A 20,618-nucleotide genomic window follows, 5' to 3' on the forward strand; every position below is an offset into this window, starting at 1 on the left:
TAATCCTTTTCTAAGCACTTGGAAGAGAAGAAGGTGATTGGATGGATTCACCGAGGGCACTGTCGGCATGGATACACCAAGCGCAAGTCATGCCTGACCAACCTGATTGCACTCTTTGATGAGATAACTGGTTCTGTGGATGTGGAGAAAGCAGTGGACATACTATACCTTGACTTTAGCAAGGCTTTTGATACCGCCTCCCACAGCATTCTTGCAAGCAAGCTGAGGAAATATGGGTTGGATGAATGGACTGTAAGGTGGATAGAAAGTTGGCTGGCTTGTCAGGCTTAATGGGTAGTAATCAATGGCTCAATGTCTAGCTGGCAACCATTATCAAGTGGAGTGCCCCAAGGGTCAGTTCTGGGGCCAGTTTTGTTTAATATCTTCATTAACGATTTGGAAGATGGGATGGATTGCACCCTCAGCAAGTTCGCGAATGACTCCAAGCTAGGGGGTATAGTAGATACACTGGAGAGTGGGGATAGGATTCAGAGTGACCTAGACAAATTGGAGGATTGGGCCAAAAGAAATCTGAGGTTCTACAAGGACAAGTGCAAAGTCCGGCACTTAGGACGGAAGAATCCAATGCACTGCTACAGCCTGGGAACTGACTGGCTAAGCAGCACCTCTACAGAAAAGGACAAGAGGGTTACACTGGACAATAAGCTGGATATGAGTCAGCAGTGTGTCCTTATTGCCAAGAAGGCTAACAGCTGCATTAATGGGAGCATTGCCAGCAGATCAAGAGAAGTAATTATTCTGCTCTATTCTGCACTGCTGAGGCCGCATCTGGAGTACTGTGTCCGGTTTTGGGGCCCCCACTATGGAAAGGATGTAGACAAGTTGGAGAGAGTCCAGCAGGGGGTGACAAAAATGGTTTGGGGCCTGGGATACATGACTTATGAGGAGAAGCTGAGGGGACTTGGTTTATTTAGTTTAGAGAAGAAAAGGCCAAGAGGGGATTTGATAGCAGCCTTAGCTACCTGCAGGGTGGTTCCAAAGTGGATGGAGCTAGACTGTTCTAAGTGATGACAGATGACAAAACAAGGAGAATGGTCTCAAGTTGCAGCAAGGGAGGTTCAGTTTGGATATTAGAAAAAACATTCTCACTAGGAGGGTGGGGAACCACTGGAACAAGTTACCTAGAGAGATGGTAGAATCTCTACCTTTGGAGGTTTTTAAGGCCCAGTTTGACAAAGCCCTGGCTGGAATTATCCAGTTGTGGCTGGTCCTGCTTTGAGCAGGATGTTGGACTAGATGACTTCCTAAAGTCCTTCCCACCCTCATTTTCTATGATTCTATACGCTTCTAAATGAAAAAGGTCTTTGCCTAAGAGTGAACTGCCTGTGGGGTATGGGAGGCCCCATTTGTTCGTGGATATGTAATTTGCACCTGCCCTCATCTGAGCATGAATGAGCAAAACCCGCTGTATATTAAAAAAAAATCCACTTATGCAAAGGTCAGGTAATGGTATACTTATGTAAATATTCAGTCAATTTGGTTTTGTTCATAATTTTAGGGAGCAGACACAAGTACTGAAGATGGAGAAGGAAAGAGCTCAGACAAGGCCAAAGACAGTGCTACCAGGGTATTTGGGGCCAACACTCCAATTGTTTCCTGCACTTTTGACAGTAAGTTTTTAACAGTTCTCTTCTTAGACACTTCTCTGATGCTGATGCATCAGTGACTGGTGATAATCAGTAGTGGAGTGATATGCCCTGCTGTACACACAACTAATCAACATGAAAACATGTTCCTGCTTTTATATCATCCTCCTCCATCAATACCCAGCATTTTGCTTGTTTCATTCACTTTTTGTATATGATCACTATCCATGATATAAATCTTTTGGGGGAGTCTGTATAATGTAACCATCATATGTTTGTCCAGCTCCTAACATAATAGTGGACTAATCACTGATTGGGACCTAGAGCAGCAACTATGTGACAAATATTGCATAATACTAACTAGGATACTTGTCTATTGAAAGACAAATTCTACTAACACAAAAATTGATATAAGTATTTAGGTTTCCAGGACCAAGAGCAACAAGGGGGATTACACCATAAAGGCTGAGTCATTTCTAGTTGCTCATGATTGTATGGCTACTTTAAAAGGCTAAGTACACAATGGCTAACAATACTGAGTGTGACATGCCTATTTTTGTGTTTGGAGCAACTGAATACAATTTACAGCACTGAAATGAGCTGCTTAGACTCCCTAAACACTGCATGAGGAGAACTATATCCCTCCGATTAGGATTCAGAAAAGCCTCACTGAATTGAGAACTGAAGTTAATGTAGACTGAAGAAAGGTGTGTTAAATCCCACCCCTTTTAGGGACTTGGAGGCTTCATTTTTGGTTGGAAGTAGCATTTCTCTCAAATTGGGATTCAGAGACCTGAACTGTCTCCTGGAGTTAAGAACCAAAACTTTTCTGTTTAAAATGCATCCAGAGAAGGTGGGAGAACTGGTCTCCTTGTATCCCATGCCTAGTAATTAAAGATCACTCAGGACATAAGAGATCTGGCCTGCATTCCCTCTTGTGCCTGAGAGAATTTGAATCTACAGCTCCCACTAAATGGAAAGCCCTACTGAGCTGTTGTCCACTGAATATTTAAAATTTGCAGAGAAATTCCTAAATTGTGGTTCTTGATGATGCTTTGGTTTAAAATAAGTATCAAGTTGCTCAGCACAGTCAAGATTGAGTCACTGCTAGGAATGCCTAGAAACACTTCTTTAGGCCCTTATGAAACATTTACCTTGAAAACTTAGGGCTAAGAGGTAGCTGAGCAGGCATTTTGAGGATTTAGATCTTGGATATAGTACCTAAAGTGTTGGTTACACCCCAAATCTGGCTTAGGTACCATCAGCCGCCTGAGATGTAACATATTTTGCTATCACATGCTGTTTTATCCTGCTAAAAGGGACTAAATGCATGTTTCATTGACAGCCAAATAAGAGAATCCAACCTAATTCGGCATTGTTTAATCTGAAGACAAAAGGCTGTATTTTGAGCTTCAATTGTAACCTCAAACCCTAATTTAAAATTAATACAGATAGAAACCCAAACCTGCTTTTTTTCCCAGCCTGTCTCTTCCTGCTTGTACACAAACTCTTATTACAGTCTGCTTGTGCCCCCTAGTCTTCTCCTCTGCCTTCCTTTTAATTATGGACAAGTAAATCTAAGAGCACTTTGCTAAATTCCGCTGTAACCCAGTAGGAGTAGAAAATGAGAAATTACCTCTCGTCGCTAACTTACTCTTCAGAAGCTGTCAGTGAAGGAAACCATAGCTTTGGACTGCAGATTGTTTAATTGCCTTTTGGGCTTCAAGCAGGATTTAACAGCTAACATAAAAAGCAAAACAAAAGAACAGAAGTCACACTTCTGTGTATATTGGACACCAGCCTTTAGAGGTTGAGCTAAGGAAATTATTTTTTAGAAAACTTTTGTTATTTTAAATTATTCTAATAAGTTTAAGAAAGTTTAAGAAAGTTTTAAAAAGCTCCTGTTCCCTTTAGAAGTAATGGCAAAACTTGCAATAAAGTAATTAGAATCAGACTTTGTCCTAAAATAATATAATAAACTGTACTACCCAATAAGAAATTAAAAATAATCAAAAATGTATTCAGAAATAACTTCAGGTGAATTGTGTAGTTTCCAATGCTACTTCTGCTTTTATAATTAGAAAGAATGGTCCAGACTGAATGTATAAGAATCAGGATCTAATGGTCCTGACCAATAATTTGATATATTAAAGAGAGACTGATGAAAGATTACATCAAATTACCCTGCTCTTTTAAGTAGAGTAATTTGTTAGGGCTTTATTAAACATGTCTCTAGAATCTGGCATGTGACACAGGCTGAATAGCCCCCATGTGATTTTATGTTAGGTATCTTGAACTATTTCCTGCAGTATTGTTACAGCAGCTTCTGTATTCTGGTATTATCCTGCTCATACTTGTGTATTGATACATTTGCAATAAAGCAACAAGTTAACAGTTGCTACCGTTGTTTATGTTTTGGTTAAGAATCTGTTTGAAAGCATTTTTATTAATAGAAAATAGCTTAATTAAAGAAATTACACCTGTATCATTCTTGCTAGTACATTTGAACTCTCTCTCCATTTATTTTATTTAGAAGTGTATAGTTACCACCTTCGCTGCTATGTGTATCAGGCAAGAAATCTCATCGCTTTAGACAAAGACAGCTTTTCAGGTATGGAAAAATACTGTTAATACTGAAGATCTTTTCCATTGTGTAAAACCCCAGTGCTTGTGTAGTACACAGTGCTTGTATAGTTTGATTGAGCTATAGAATAGGCTGATTTACCTATTGTTAGGACCCTGTGGTTGAAATTCTGCTTTGGAGGGATACAGAGTTGGCCAACACAGTCTTAAATGCATAGTAGGGCTGTGTGAAGCTTCAGTTGCTGATTCGGTCAAGGTATGTAGAAAAAAACATTTAAAGCTGTGTCTATGGCCAAATCGCTGATTCTCTGAATCAGCATAGAATCTTCAGATTCAGCCGAATCGAATCGGGACAGTGATCCGAATCAACAAATCAAATCACTGTCCCCCGATTTGGGCTGAATCCAAATCCAAATCAAATACAGCCCATTTCACACACCCCTAATTCATAGTACTAGCCAATAAGGAGGGGCAGCCAGTGTACTTGGGGAATGCACAGATTCACAAGCCCCCCCTGGACAGCCACCCTCAGCCAACTACTCTCTGGCAGAGATCCCAGAGTGGCAGTGCAAAAGCTGTGCTATTTCATGGCTAGAACTCTTCTGGGTGATAACATCCTTTATGGCTATGGCTGTTTCTAATGCTTCTTTCACCAGCCTCCTGTTCATATCAAATGTTTTCTGTTATGCTAGCACTAAGTTTGACTTATAAAGGAATTACAGATCCTATGTATGCTGTTATTAAACATCAATTGTGATTATTTGTACTGAGGTATTCATTACTATTTAACTATACAGAAGGAATACAGGTGTTGTCACCACTCACTAGGCAGTATTGCTGTTTGAACTATTTTTGAGATTTGCAAATGTTAGTTTGTTAGTAGGAGTGTGATGATCAGATGTTTCGCTTTTAGACACTGTTTTAATTTGTATGAAGTCTTAGATATTTCTACCTATATAACTTATTTGGTATCTTTCAAAATGAGCAATGTAATAATCACTCAGGTTCCAAAGTCTTTAGTTTCTGCTGTTTGCAATAAACTATTCAACTGGAAGAGCAGAGATAGAAATGGAATACTGTATAAACGTGATTTTGGACTTTTAGCAGGTAAGTTAGGTTGAAGATGAAGATGCAGTGGATGACTCCCTTTTTTATTTTTTGGTTTAGGGTTTTCAATTGTTTTGTCATTTTTGTCTTTTCTTTTCTTTTTGTTTTTAACTGAATATGTCTAGTGCATCCCTTGATTTGTTATAATACATGCAAATCTATACCTAATGTAGAGATAGCACTGTTTTCTCCTGTTTTTTTCTGAGATGAATGTCTGTGTATATTGCATATGGTATTATTTTAGCCTTATCTGGATGTTCAACAATTACAAATAATTGCAAAAAACAACACAGCCCATTACTGGAAAGAGGAGGGAGGTAGGTAAGAGAGAGAGGGTGAGAGAGTGTAGTTATAATTATACAATGACTGAAAAGACTTTATTTGTCCCTTCCTTTTACTTTTAAGTATCATATTCAGTACACTGTTTTCTCCTAATTATATTTATACACACACACATACGCACAATTAAATCTTTCTAAGATGGAATTGCGTGGCACTGGGAAAAATGTCTAGCTTCACCAGTTTTCCTTTTTATAGAGGGAGCTTCCCAGCCCCTCCGCTCCTTGGTCTTCCTCTCTCAATGCTCCCAGCCCCTCTGCTCCATGCTTTCTCTCTCATGCTTCCCAGCCTGTCTTCTCTGTACTCACACCATGCACACATGCATGCATGCATACAATACATAATTACTTTTTATGATATACAGGGTGATTCTACGAATGGGCTCCAGATTTACTTACCATTTCCATATTAGTTTCAAGCTTATACAAATTAAATATATGTAATTCTCCATGAGGCATTCAAGGGTCATGGACATTTTCCAACTTGAACAAGTTTCTGGTTTTACAGGTTCCATCTTACTGTATAAATACCGTATCACCTCACTTAACAAACCTTGTGTATAATAAATCCCTGCTCTTAACAATTCTAGCAGCAGAAACTGATTTTTTCATTATGGTGCAGGAAGCTGACTAATTATATTAGAACAAACACCATTTTCTAAAGAACATTTTTATGATGAGTGGTTCATTATTATAATGAGGCTGTATGGTAGCTAAGGCAGATACCTCACATGCAGAAACATGCAAACCGGAGCACCTGAACTTGCACTTTCTTATAAAAATAACTATGGAGGAGTTAAACAAAGTATGGACAACTCTGATTAGATACCTAGCTGGAGGCTGTTGAAGCTGACCTAATGATAACCTTTAAAATAGCCTCTAGCACTTGATAAATGCAATTTGTACAGGAAACGTTAATATCCATCATAAGCTACCTTCTTCTGAGAATCCAGTGATTTAAAGGTCTGACTAATAGTAGGGCTAGAACACTTTAATTATTTAGCTCTGTTTCACAAAAGGAAGGGGCTGCCATAAATAAGCATGTTTGAAACCAAAGCTTGATCTATGCAAACGCCTGGTAGAATTTATTGGTCAGCAACTAGTCAGAACTAGACAATCTTTTGTATTATTTATAAGTCTATGAAATTGTTTATTAAAAGAGGCTTCACGGAAAACCTTAGGTAGAGAGTACATATTTGTAGGTTTAAAAGGAGGTTAGTATGGTCAATATTACATTTTAGATTTCAGACTAATTTTCAGATTCATAAGATATTTGAATCATCATATCGGGGTAGGCAACATTTTATGGCCAGAGTGCCAAAAAAGCCACAATGTCTACCTTGTAAGGTGCCACAGTGCCGGCATGCCAGAAAAACAAAACCAGGGTGGTGGTACATGGCAGGACATGCTGCATATTAAGATAGTTAATAATCATAAATGTTGCCCTTCTTTATTTTATATTTTTACAGTAAATACCAGGTTTTCTAAAAATTCTAAACCCAGTGACAATAAATCAAACATTATATACTACCTTTGTTGTTGCATATTACTTTTTGTTAAGCACGTTGCAATGAGAGAAAGGGAGAAGAAAGAAGGAAGAGAAAAAGAGGCGAGAGAGAGAAAGGAAAAAAAGGAGAGAAGAGAGAGAACCGGATGAATACACATGCACACAGAGAACCAGATGCATACACATGCAACACACACACAGAACCACATGTGCAGAAACACCGAGAACCAGACACACACACAGAACCAGACATGTGTGTACACAGAACCAGACAGAGGCAGACAAACACACAGAACCAGATGTGCGCATGCATGGAGCCGGGCTGCTGGGCCACCGGACAGAGTTCAACCTGACAATGCCCTGGGCTTGCTGAAGCACAGCCTGCCGAGTCCCCAGCCCAGAGCCTGCCCATCAGCCAGCTGAAGGAGCGGCATTAGGGGGGGCTCTGGGAAGGCTCCAAAATTCATGTTAGCCCTTCTGTAGCCACCCCTCCCAGCACCACGCCATCCACCCACCCCACACAGCTAAGCCTGCAAAGGTGCGGTGCTCCTGGCAGGGGCAGCAACAGCCTCATCCCGGTGGGGGTGCTAGGCCCGGGCTGGGGTTGGAGCAGGTGGAAGTCGGGCGGGCTCAGCTGTGCGGGGCAGGCAGGTGGCAGTGGCAGCACTGGGAGGGTGGAGCCTCCTGGCCCAGCCCCACCACTGGGAAGCAGCTGGCGCCACCCTTGCTCTGGACCCCCAGCATCAGCTCCATATAGGTGGCTGCACGCGTGCCTCAGAGTGAACAGTGGGGGAGGGGCCTGAGGCAGTGCAACCCTAGCCTCTCCCCTGCTGTCTGCTCTGAGACACGTGTGCAGTCACTGCCGGCACAGAGCCAATGATGGGGCTCCAGAGCCCAGCCCAGCTGTTTGTAGCCAAACTGGGCTCCGGGCAGCTGCAGCAGGCAGCGAGCAGGCTGCAAACAGCTGCACTGGGCTCCAGAGTCCTGGCATCAGCTCCATGCTGGCAGCGACTGCATATGCACCTCAGATTGGACAGTGGGGAAGGGTTGCCCTGCCTCAGGCCCTATTCCCACCATCCACTCTGAGTCGTGTGTACACCTGCCAGCAGTATGGAGCTTATGTCAGGGCTCCAGAGCCTGAAGCAGCTGTTTGCAGCCTCCTGGCTACAGCTGGCCCAGGCTCTAGGTAGCTGCTGCCAGCCTCGCAGCTGCCTACAGCCCGGGCTGGTGGTTGCGTGCTGAACAAAAAAGCCTTGCGTGCCATGCTTGGTACACTTGCCGGGTGTTGCTGACCCCTGCATTATACTATTACTACATTATTCAAGACTTGCAAAAAGTAAACTCTTCAGTAACCTAACTCTATTTGGTATGTGGAAAAGGTCACATCAGTTCTATGCTAAACATTTTTTTGGTTAAGACTGTGAAGACTATGAAGGGCAGTTGGGTGGTCCATGAAACTTAAAAGGAATAGATTCTTTCACTTTCCAAGTTATTTCAAATCTTGACGCTTAATAACAAAATAGTTACCAATTCAAATGTGACCTAAAATCTATCTTTGGACCACCTATGCAGACCCTGCATTGACTTGATGACTTGAGTGACTTGTATATGCAGGAAGGGGGAGTGGGAAGCATTCATGTTCTGCAGCATCATGCAGCATATCTAGACTGAGGAGACATTTTTCAAGAAAAGCTGAGCTGGGCTTCCATCCAGGAGAATACAGAGCTGAGTTTTGACAAGTAGGAATGGGCAAGTATAGAGTGTGACGAGAATAATCTCTGGGTTTTTTTCTCTCAAAGTCAGCTCAGACAAGTGTCTTTTGGTGTACTAGATAGGATATCAGTATCACCAGACACTTCTAATTATTCCTTGTTCATAGTTCAGCCATAATTTTTCCAAAAATATTTTTGGTGATGGTATTTAGGCACTTTACTTATGATCCCAGTTAGAATAGGTAGTGGGGAGGCATGTGAAAGTGAAGTTAAATTTTCAAGTCTTAAAAAGGAATAACTGAGGGTTCAGATTTATTTTCAAATTTCAGATGTAGATACTGATAAATAACCCTTCCAGTCCAGATGACCTGGCTTTCATAGTCAGTATAATGGGTGGGAAAGTTATCAACCTAGGTCTTTTACATGCTTATACTGTGGCATCTATAAATTACCATACTTATTTGAAAATAAGTCAACCCTGAATTTAAGAATACCCCCAATAATTAGATTCTATATATGGAATTTTTCATTATAATTTTTGAGGTGTAAAATCTAATTATTGTAGGGTTGTCTTAAATTCATCCCTCTCCCATTGCTACAGCAGAGAAAGCTGTGGCTGGGGGGGGGGGGGGTGTCAGGTGCCCCCCTTGTTTTCTGCCCACCCCCACTTCTTTCCCCTGCAGCCTTCTTGCCCTCCTGCCCCTGGAACCCCCCACACCCAGCATCTACCCCTTCCCCTCACTCCCTATAGTCTCTGCCCCTTCCCCTCCTGCTTTCTGCAGTCTCTGCCTCTTTCCTTCCCCCTCCCCTGACTGTCAGATGCTGTTGGGCTCTCTTCCTCCTGGAGCACAGCACATGGAAGCACAGCCCTGGCAGGCCATACAGCAGCATCTGTGGTGCTGCTGACTGACCAGGCAAGGGATGCAGTTTCTCTGTACTCTGTGCCCAGGAGGTAATCCAGACTGAACTGGAGCTAAACTGAGCCTGACAGTAAGTGGGAGGAAGGGGTAGAGTGGGGAACAGAAACTGCAGAGGGCAAGCATGCAGGGTAGGTAGGAGGCTGCTACGGCTCTGGCTTCAACCCAGGTTCAGGGCTGCAACAGCTGCTTTTCTAAACAAATCTAAGATGAGCGGCCAGAGATTGCGGGACCATGCTGATTTGGCGGGAGGAGGGGGAGGGGTGACCTTGTCTTAGATTCAAGTAAATACAGTATATTTTAGTTATACACACTACTTTCAATACTAGCAGGACAAACTTTTTCTGATCAATAAAGTGGGATGGTATACTTTGTAACTGGGTCGTTCACTGCCTCTTATTACTCTGATGTTTGTTACATAAAGTGGTATAAAGAATTCATCTGGAAAGGAATGAGAAGCAAAATAATGTGGGCAAAATCTGCATTTGGACAATTTATACTGGCTGAGAATCTGGCCTTGTTTTCCATTTATAAAGTATATGTTCTAAATCTTTTTGTGGTCTTTCAGATCCATATGCTCATGTTAGTTTCCTCCATCGAAGCAAGACAACAGAGATTATCCATTCAACTCTAAATCCTACATGGGATCAAACTCTTATATTTAATGAAATTGAAATCTATGGAGATCCACAGACAGTAGCACAAAACCCACCTGATGTGGTTATTGAACTCTTTGACAATGACCAAGTGGTAAGAAAAAGTTTCTTTCTTAATCCCCTGTGGTTGTTTATTTGATGATAGCAGATTAATGATATTGATTAATTCATCCAGGGTAAAGATGAATTTCTAGGAAGAAGTGTTTGCTCCCCAGTGGTAAAATTAAACCCAGAAGTGGATATCACCCCTAAGCTTCTCTGGTATCCTGTGATAAATAATGGCAAGGCTGCTGGGGACATCCTTTTTGCTGCTGAACTTATTCTGAGGGCTAAGGTAAATTAAAAAAAATATACATCCAAAATAAATTTAAGAGTTTTGTAAATTCAGTGTATATGGTGCATCATATTTACAAAAAAGAAAAGAAACATATGTGTATTTGCTTTTCTTAATAGGATGGCTCCAACCTTCCAATTCTTCCATCACAAAGAGCACCAAAGCTCTACATGGTCCCTCAAGGAATCAGGCCTGTGGTTCAGCTAACTGCTATTGAGGTACTGTTTATCCTCCTTAAATGAATTCAAAATGAATATAGGAATCTAACATGATAGGAAGTAAATGTCTTCATATATATTTTGTGATTAAAATTAAATAATGAGATATATTATACTGAGAAACAGTTCACATATTAGTTCATTAACATTTTAAAGCAGGGTAGGGATACAGTCAGGTGCTTCGGGCAAATTGGAAGCAGCGACTTATGGTTGCTGCCCCAGTTGTAAATATGAACACGTGGCTGCTGGCATCAGCCACTTCTTTGCTCCCCTTCCCCCAAGTTAGCACCCAGGGCAGTTTCCCCTGTTGTCCCCCACCCTCCCTCATTATGCCACTGACATTTTTTGGTAAAACAAGACTTAAAATATTTGGCCCGGGAAAGATTTCTCCCTTCCTTTTACTTTTTGAGTATCACATTTAGTACAGTGTTTTCTTCTAATGCTGCCTGTATTGGATTTTATATACAGATTCTTGCCTGGGGATTACGAAACATGAAAAACTACCAAGTGGCTCCTGTTACTTCTCCAAGCCTTATTGTGGAGTGCGGGGGTGAAATGATGGAATCTGTGGTGATCAAAAACCTCAAAAAGACACCGAATTTTCCAGGCTCTGTTCTCTTTATGAAAGTGGTATGGTGCTAATATTACGCAGCAGAGATCTTTAGTAGTTGTAAATGTCCTAGGCTTTAGAGTTTTTATTTTTAGATTATGAGAAAAATCAATATAATAAATTATATATGGTGCTCTGATGAGGTAAGTCTGAAAGTTCTTATAATGATACTGTAAACATTAGGGCTGTACGAAGCTTCAGTTCCTGATTCGATTCAGCAGAGATTCAGCCCAATTCAGTGGCTGAATCTCCGAATCCATATCAAATCAGAGGACCCTTTAATCTCTCCAAATCAAATTGGAACTCTCTGAATCAATTTGGAGATTCGAACATAGACACAGCTTTAAATGTCTTTTCTACATACCTCTAGGCACCAGGCAGCTCATGAATGCTGTGATGTTGGGTTGGATGGAGTGTCCCACAGGAGCACAGGGGGCTCCCCAGTGTGCTTGACAGCAGGCCCAAAAGTGGACCAGAAGCACTTCCAGTCCGCTTCTGGGTCCAATGGGGAGCATACAGGGGGGCCCCCCCTCGTCCTCCTGTCTCAGTGCCTGGTGCCTCCTGGGTCTGGGGGGGCACCTGGGGTCCCCCCGCGGCCAATCACCAAGCTGGGAGGGGTGCGGGGGGGGGGGGGGGGGCCCTGGGCACTCCCTGGCAGACCTGGAAGTGGACCAGAAGTACTTCAGTTCCACTTCTGGGTTCGCCACTGAGCATGTGGAGGGCTCCCCCACACTCCTGCGGGATGCTCCATCTGCCCCAGCATTACAGTGTTCATGAGCCGCGCTGGTACCTTGAGGTATGTAGAAAAAACATTTAAAGCTGTGTCTATGTCCAAATCGCTAATTCTCCAAATCAGCATTGAATCTTGAGATTCGGCCACATCGAATCAGTGACAGTGATTTGAATCAACTAATTGAATCACTGTCCCTGATTTGAATTCGAATTGAATAGGGCCCACTTTGGGCACCCCTAGTAAACAAGTCCTCACAAATACTGAGGAGGTACTGTATTCCCATATGTTACTATGCAATATGACTTTTTTGAGAAACTATTTATTTATCTGTAGACCTATGTAAGAATTCATATAGCACCCATTAATAAAATGAGAAACTCAGGAATTTGACTTTGAGCCCATAAATGTATTTTACAAGATTATTCCTGTGATCATTTATTGGAATTATCTATTTCATACATCACATATTCATAGATCATTAGAGTTTGGCATTATATTATCGAAGTTGTGGCCCAGCCCTGTAGTCTTTCTGATAGTAAATACCCTTTATTCTTCTTATGCATGTAGGTTCTAAAAAAACAATTTACCTTTCCACTCCTAGCTTTTGCCCAAGGAGGAGCTGTACACTCCATCACTAGTTATTAAAGTGATTGATCACAGGGCATTTGGACGAAAACCTGTTGTTGGGCATTGTACTATTGATCAACTGGAAAACTTTCGCTGTGACCCTTATGCTACTATAGCAGATATTGCACCACAACAAAAAGGTAGATAGAAAATAAAAATAATTCTCTTTTCTTATAAATATCTTTACTGTACATATTGTGTTGATTTGTAGCCATCTAATGTTGTATATTAAGTCATAGAGGTGTGATCTGCATGGAAAAGCATATCCACAATATTAAGCTATGTTGCATTAAACTACACAGTTTCAGAGAAGAGAGACAGTGTAGACAGTATTGGAAGAACTGGAGTAATTGATACTTCTGACATTTTTTCTATAATATATATATGGTGTGTGTGTGTGTGTGTGTATAGATAGAATTAAGTATAAACAATGTTCCCACCATGTTCTATATATATATATATATATATATATATATATACACTCACCAGACCCCAGTTGTCTTTTCTGCCTAGTGCAGGGGAGCTGGACCTGATAATCTTGTGGGGTCCCTTCCAGCCCTTACCAATCTATGAATCTATAACTGTCATTATGTGACTTGTGTTGGAAGTACTCCTGTTGAGAATCAATAGTCAAGGAGAAAACTGAAAGAATGAAAGCAAAGACTCAGTTATTACAGAGATGATGCAGCAATTACTTTGCATTTTCTGGGTAAATTTAATTTGAAGACCATTGTTTACTTATAAAACTAGCTATTTATTCTGTTTTATGTGCGTCCGTATGTCAGAGAATGGATGGAAATAGCACAGTAGTTTTTAAAGGAGGAACTGGCAGGGAAACCTGGACCTAATCCTGTGTTTTAACCATGTGAGTATTCTTCCAGATCAGCTTGAGGGTCACACTTGTAATGTGCTCCGTTACAGTTCCTGTAGCAGAATGGCTGACTGAACTGTACCATTGTGTTGTGCATGTTGGACACCATGTTCCCATGGTAGTGCATTATGAAGGAGCTTTTTCAAAAGCATAAATAGGCAGGCGTTTAACTCCCATTGACTTTCAAAGGAAGTTAGGTGCCTGTATATCATTTCTGGTTTTGAAAAATGTGTTTTGTTTTTGGATTGACTGCTTTTTCTTTGAAATTCTGTAGCACTTGATGTGCATATCTGCATGAGAGAAAATTGTGTGTATAACACAGCTAATTATAGCTATTTTTTTAAAATGACTTAAAATATCCTTAGTACCAATTTTCAAAACATGGCAAATATTGAAAGCATCAAATTATGGCAAAGACATTTTTTGTCTCTCTTATAACATTTCAATTTCAGTAGACAGAAGAGTTCACAGGTGGTACTTAAGTTTAATAAAATATCTAATTTACAGTTAGTCTCTTGGCTGCTGCACCTCGCCGAGATGTTGTTATTGAAGTGGAAGACACACAACCACTGCTAGCAGCTCAGGTAATCCTTGCAATCTGATGCTTGACTGGCTGACTTTGGATCCATGATTTAGTAGGTCTAATTTAGTATACAATTTTGGCAGCAAAATTATAAGAGAAGCACGTGAAAGCAGCTCTGCAGCCTCTTGGAAAGTCATTTTAAGCTAAAGTTATTTTGTGACAGGAGAGCAACGGAAATCTTAATTATCCTTAATCTTTTTTCTTATACTAAACCTTAAAATTAAGTTTTTTATGTTTAGTGGTGCTGAGAAAAAATTAAGTATAAACAATGTAAACAATGTAAATTCAGTCATTTTACTCTACATCTCTCCATTAATGTTTTCAGGCAGCCTATCATTTTTCAGATCTATATGATATTCAGAACTATATACTGAAAACTTTTAGTGAATAATTTCCAAGCTCTACAATGGTCATGAGAAGTTTGTCATAGACTCTCAAGTTTTAAATTCTTACAAGTGTTGGTTACTGTTGGTTGGACACACACATCATATAGAATACTTCAACTTCCTGACTAGAATAACACTTACAAATATCTACAAAGGAAACCTAACTTTATTTCCAAGTTATAAACCCAGCCTCCACCAATATTATTTAATATTTGCTTAAATTCAGTGTTTTTGTGACCACACTTGCCTAGAAGCTTTTCATAGAATCATGGAAAATCAAGGCTGGAAGGGACCTCAGGAGTCACCTAGTTCAACCCCTGTTCAAAGCAGGACAATCCTCAACTATGTCACCTCAGCCAAGGCTTTGTCTACTTGTGTCTTAAAAACTGCTAAGGAGGGAGATTCCATAACCTCTCTGGTAGCCTGTTCCAGTACTTTATTACCTTCCTTATGAGAGAGATTTTCCTAATACCTAATCTAAACTTCCCATGCTGCAACTTAAGACTATTACTCCTGGTACTGTTATCTGCCACCACTGAGAAAAGTCCAGCTCCATCCTCTTTGGAATCCCCCTTCAGGTAGTTGAAAACTGTTGTTAAATCCCCGCTCATCTTCTCTTCTGCAGATTAAATAAACCCAGTTTCCTCAGCCTCGCCTCATTAGTCATGTGCTCCTGCCCCCAAACTATATTTGTTACCCTCTGCTGGACTCTCTCCAATTTGTCCACATCCTTTCTATAGTGGTCCAAAACTGGACACAGTACTCCAGTTATGGCCTCACCAGTGCCAAATCAAAGGAAATAATCACTTCCCTTGATCTGCAGGCAATGCTTCATCTAATGCAGTCCAGTATACTGTTAGCCTTCCTCACAAAAGGGGCACACTCTTGGCACATATTCAGCTTATTGTCTACTGTAACCCCCAGGTCCTTTTCTGTAGAGGTGCTGCTTAGCCAGTCCCCAGTTTGTAACAGTGCATGGGATTATTCCAACCTAAGTGCAGGACTTTTGCACTTGTCCTTATTGAACTTCATGAGACTTCTTTTGGTCCAGTCCTCCAATTTGTCTAGGTTGCTCTGAATCATAGTTTCATAGTTTCATAGTAGGTAGGGTCGGAAGGGACCTGAGCAGATCATCAAGTCCGACTCCCTGCCATGTCAGGAAAGAGTACTGGGGTCAAACGACCCCTGCAAGGTGTTCATCCAGCCTCCTTTTAAAGACCCCCAGGGTAGAAGCCAGCACCACTTCTCTTGGAAGTTGGTTCCAGATCCTAGCCACCCTGACAGTGAAGTAGTGCCTCCTGATATCTAGCCTGAATCTACCCTCTGCCAGCTTGTGACCGTTATTTCTTGTCACTCCTGGGAGTGCTCGGGGGAACAGGGACTCTCCCAATGCCTGTTGGTCCCTGCTGACTAGTTTGTAAATGGCCACTAGATCCCTCCTCAGCCTTCTCATGTGGAGGCTGAACAGGTTCAGGTCCCATAGCCTCTCCTTGTAGGGCCTGCCCTGCTGCCCCTTGATCATGCGGGTGGCCCTCCTCTGGAGCCTCTCCATGTCCACATCCCTCCTGAAGTGCGGCACCCAGAACCGGATGCAGTACGCCAACTGCGGCCTGACCAGTGTCGCATAGAGGGGGAGGATCAACTCCTCAGACCTGCTTGATATGCATCTGTGGGTGTATGACAAGGTACGGTTGGCCTTCCTGACCGCGTCCCCACACTGTCGGCCCACGTTCATTTTGGTATCAGTAATGACTCCAAGATCGTTTTCTGCCTCTGCACTGGGAGTTCCCCAGCCTGTAGGTCTGCTGCTGGTTCTTTCCCCCCAGGTGCAGCACCCTGCACTTGTCAGTGTTGAAACCCATCCTGTTCTCATCTGCCCACCCCTGTAAACTGTCCAGGTCGAATTGCAGCCTATTCCTCCCTTCTGGCATGCCCACTCTCCCCACATCTTAGTGTCATCTGTGAATTTGAACAGGGTGCTGTTTACACCCCCATCCAAGTTGCTGATAAACATATTGAACAGTGTGGGCCCGAGGACCGAGCCCTGGGGAACCCCACTGCCCACATCCCTCCAGGTTGAATAAGACCCATCCACCACCACTCTCTGGGTGCAGCCCTCCAGCCAACTAGTGACCCATCTGACTGTGTAGGTATTGATGCCACAGTCTCTTAGTTTTTTAATGAGAATGGGGTGAGAGACAGTGTCAAAGGCCTTCCTGAAGTCCAGAAAGACTACGTCCACTGCTACCCCTGCGTCTAAGGATTTTGTGACCTGGTTATAGAAGGCCACCAGGTTGGTCTGACAGGACCTGCCTCTAATGAACTCATGTTGGTTGCCCCTAAGCATAACCTCCCCTGCTGGCCCCTCATGGACATGCATCAGGATAATTCTCTCAAAAAGCTTACCCAGGAGCAAGGTAAGACTAACTGGCCTATAGTTTCCTAGGTCCTCCTTCCTCCCATTTTTGAAAAAGGGTAGCTCTACCCTTCAGAGTATCTACTACTCCACCAAACTGGCCCCAGGACTGACCCCTGGGGCACTCCACTTGATACCAGCTGCCAACTAGACATCAAGGCATTGATTACTACCCTTTGAGCCTTATGAGCCAACTAGTTTTCTGTTCATTTTGCAGTCCATTCAGTCATCCTATATTTCCTTAGCTTCCTTACAAGAAAGTTGTGGGAGACCAAAGAAAAAGCCTTGCTAAAGTCAAGATATATCACATCCACTCCTCTCCCCACATCCACAGAGCAAATCATTTTGTCACAAAAGAAAATCAGGTTGGCCATGCATGACTTGCTCTTGCTGAATCCATGCTGACTGTTCCTAATCATAATCTTCTTCTCCACGTGCTTAGAAATGAATTCCTTGAGGACCTGCTTCATGATTTTTCCGAGGACAGAAGTGAGGCTGACAGATCTGTGGTATCCCTCATTCTCCTCTTCCTCTTTCATAAAAAAGACCACTATATTAGCACTTTTCCAATCATGTGGGACCACTCCTGATCACCATCAGTTTTCAAGGATAATGGCCAGCAGTTCTGCAATCACATCAGCTAATTCCCTCAGCACCTTTGGGTGCATCGTATCTAGCCCCATGGACTTGTTACATGTCCAACTTTTTAAAATATTTCCTAACTTGTTCTCTCAACACTGTTGGCTGCTCACCTTCTCCCCAAACTGTGCTGCCAGGTGTAGTAGTGTGGGAGCTGACCTTGCCTGTGGAGACTGAGGTAAAAAAGGCATTAAGTACTTCAGTCTTTTCCTCATCATCTGTCACTAGATTGCTTCCCACATTCATTAAGGGACTCACACTTTCCCTGATCTTCCTCTTGTTGCTGACATACTTGTAGAAATCCTTCTTGTTATCCTTCACATCCCTTGCTAGCTGCAACTCCAATTACGCTTTGGCCTTCCTGAGTTCAACCCTGTATGCCCGAGAAATACTCTTAAACTCCTCCCTAGTTGTTTGTCCAAGTTTCCATTGCTTGTAAGCTTCCTTTTTGTGATTTAGTTCACTGAAGAGCCAAGTTGGCCTTGTGCCATATGTGCTAGTCTTGCTGCATATCAGGATGGTTTGTTTCTGTACCCTCAGTAAGGTTTCTTTAAAACACAGCCAGCTCTCCTGGACTCCTTTCCCCTTCAGACTGACCTCTCCAGGGATCCTGCCCATCAGTTCCCTGAGTGAGTTGAAATCTGCTTTTCTGAAGTCCAGTGGCCATACTCTACTGCTCTCCAACCTTCCTTTTCCTAGGATCTTGAACTCAGGCATCTCATGGTCACTGCTGCTCAAGTTGCCATCCACTTCTACATTCCCCACCAATTCTTCCCTGTTTCTGAGCAGCAGATCAAGAAAAGCATGGTCTCTACTTGGCTGCTCCAGCACTTGCACCAGAAAGCTGTTACCAACACTCTCCAAAAACTTCCTGGATTGTCTATGCACTGCTGTATTGCCCTCCCAGTAGATGTCAGAGTGACTGAAGTTCCCCCTGAGAACTGGGGCCTGTGATCTGGAAACTTTCACTAGCTTTTTGAAGAAACCTTCATCCACCTCATCTTCCTGGTCAAGTGGTCCAGTGGCAATGTGTAGGGGGTGCATGTGCACCCCATGAGAGTGCTGGTACACTCCCTGTTAGACAGTGTTCCCAGGCAGGGGGGGCAGGAAAGCATTGGTGCTTCCCCTGAGAGTGCTGGCCGGGGGGTGTGCCAGGAGAAGCAGTGCCCCCATGTCCAATCCCGCTGACCCGGAAGTGTCAGTGGCGTGCCTGGAAGTGCCAGCAGTGTGCCGCTGCTAGTTGCAGGTTGGCGGGATCTGTCATGGGCTGTGGGATTGGCTCCAGGCTCCCCCTCCCTCTCCCCCATCACTGACTGTTCAGTCGGGACGGGGCAAGTTAGGAGGCACCAGTTGCCCATTAAGTGGTCTATAGTCGACACCCAGCATGATATCACCCGTGTTGCTCTCCCCTTAGACCTAACCCAGAGACTTTCAACAGGCCTATCTCCAGTTTCATACTGTACCTCTGACAATCAAAGAGCACTTTTACATAAAGTGCAACTCTTCCTCCTCTTCTCTCCTGCCTGTCCTTCCTGAACAGTTTATGCACATCCATGACAGTACTCCAGTCCTTTGAGCTATCCCACCTGGTCTCTGTTACTCCAATCATATCCTCATTTTTTCTAGACCATTCAGGAGAAATAATTGCAGCTGTCATAACCAAATCAAAAGCTGTCACAGCTCATGCTGAATTCTGCTTTTCATTGAATGAAGCACTTGCTGAAACTTCTTGAAATATACCCAGCAAAAATGCATAAACACTGAATGAACAACTGTTACTATGCTGATTTATCTTTTTCGTTTGTCATTGGGGTTTGAAGTTACAATGTGAAATTTTTTTATGCCATTTATCTTACTTCACCAAGGATATTTTTTAATCAGTCCCCTTTTGTCTTGTCATAATATCTGCTCTGTGATTGTGCTACCTAAACAGAGCCAATGAAAGCAAGCAGATGTTTGGGCTTATCACAGGCATCTCAATAGTGTGCCCAAATAAACTACAGATGGTGCACTGTTTTGTAATAGCTAATGATATACCATCTTACAGTTTTCCCATTTGTCCAGAAATACTGAGAAGCTAACTTTTGGAAAGCACTTACAGTGACTTTGTACCTAACCAGACACATCAAAATACAAAATATTGAGTCTTTTATGTTGTTTTCATTTGTATATCTTTCACCTGATAATGTCATATATTGCTTAAAGATTACATTGTGGATGTGAGGTGAGAGAGAGAGGGAGGAGCAGAATGTAACTCCAGGTTATTATCCTGAGCAATGGAGAACATTATGGTGTTATCAGCAGTAAGAAAGAAAGCAGGTAGACAAGAGTATTTAGGGAAAAATAAGCAACTAAGTTACAGTAATGTTAAATGTAAAGTTGTCAGTGAGACAGCTTGGAGATGTCAGAGAGATTTGTGGAAATGCAAGGAAGGGCGAGTAATAAAGTAGCAGTGAATAAAGTACCTCAAAGCTTTCTAAATCTTTGAAAACTAAAAATAAGTGGTATAAAGTGAATGCAGAGGGAGGAATTCTCTGATCTGCTCAGGGAAAGTGCAAACTGGCCTTGAATAAGCAAGAGAGGCAGTAAACTTTCCTGAGTTCTCCCCTGGTGTCAATTATTGCTGCTACTGTGCAGTTTTAACATGCACTGGGACTTGGGACCCTTGAATCAGAGAGGCACAAGTGGATTGCTACTTTCCCTTTGGATGGAGCAGAGAATCAAAATCATGGTATAAAAGACTTACTGACATCCATTTGTGATGACAAGCATAT

General features: G+C 42.4%; 1 protein-coding gene across 5 annotated transcripts in view; it reads left to right on the forward strand.

Annotated features, from left to right (window-relative positions):
- Positions 1–20,618, forward strand: part of MYOF (myoferlin) — a 121,807-nt gene that overhangs the window by 75,670 nt on the left and 25,519 nt on the right. For all 5 annotated transcript variants that reach the window (XM_019484240.2, XM_006276618.4, XM_019484241.2 and 2 more), the window contains 8 exons: positions 1,520–1,631; positions 4,141–4,218; positions 10,340–10,521; positions 10,603–10,761; positions 10,881–10,979; positions 11,448–11,609; positions 12,924–13,089; positions 14,328–14,404. In XM_019484240.2, the coding sequence (XP_019339785.1) occupies positions 1,520–1,631; positions 4,141–4,218; positions 10,340–10,521; positions 10,603–10,761; positions 10,881–10,979; positions 11,448–11,609; positions 12,924–13,089; positions 14,328–14,404 (1,035 nt within the window). The remainder of the gene's footprint in view (positions 1–1,519; positions 1,632–4,140; positions 4,219–10,339; positions 10,522–10,602; positions 10,762–10,880; positions 10,980–11,447; positions 11,610–12,923; positions 13,090–14,327; positions 14,405–20,618) is intronic.

This window comes from Alligator mississippiensis, chromosome 6 (genome assembly GCF_030867095.1).
Source record: "Alligator mississippiensis isolate rAllMis1 chromosome 6, rAllMis1, whole genome shotgun sequence".
Taxonomy (NCBI): Eukaryota; Metazoa; Chordata; order Crocodylia; family Alligatoridae; genus Alligator; species Alligator mississippiensis.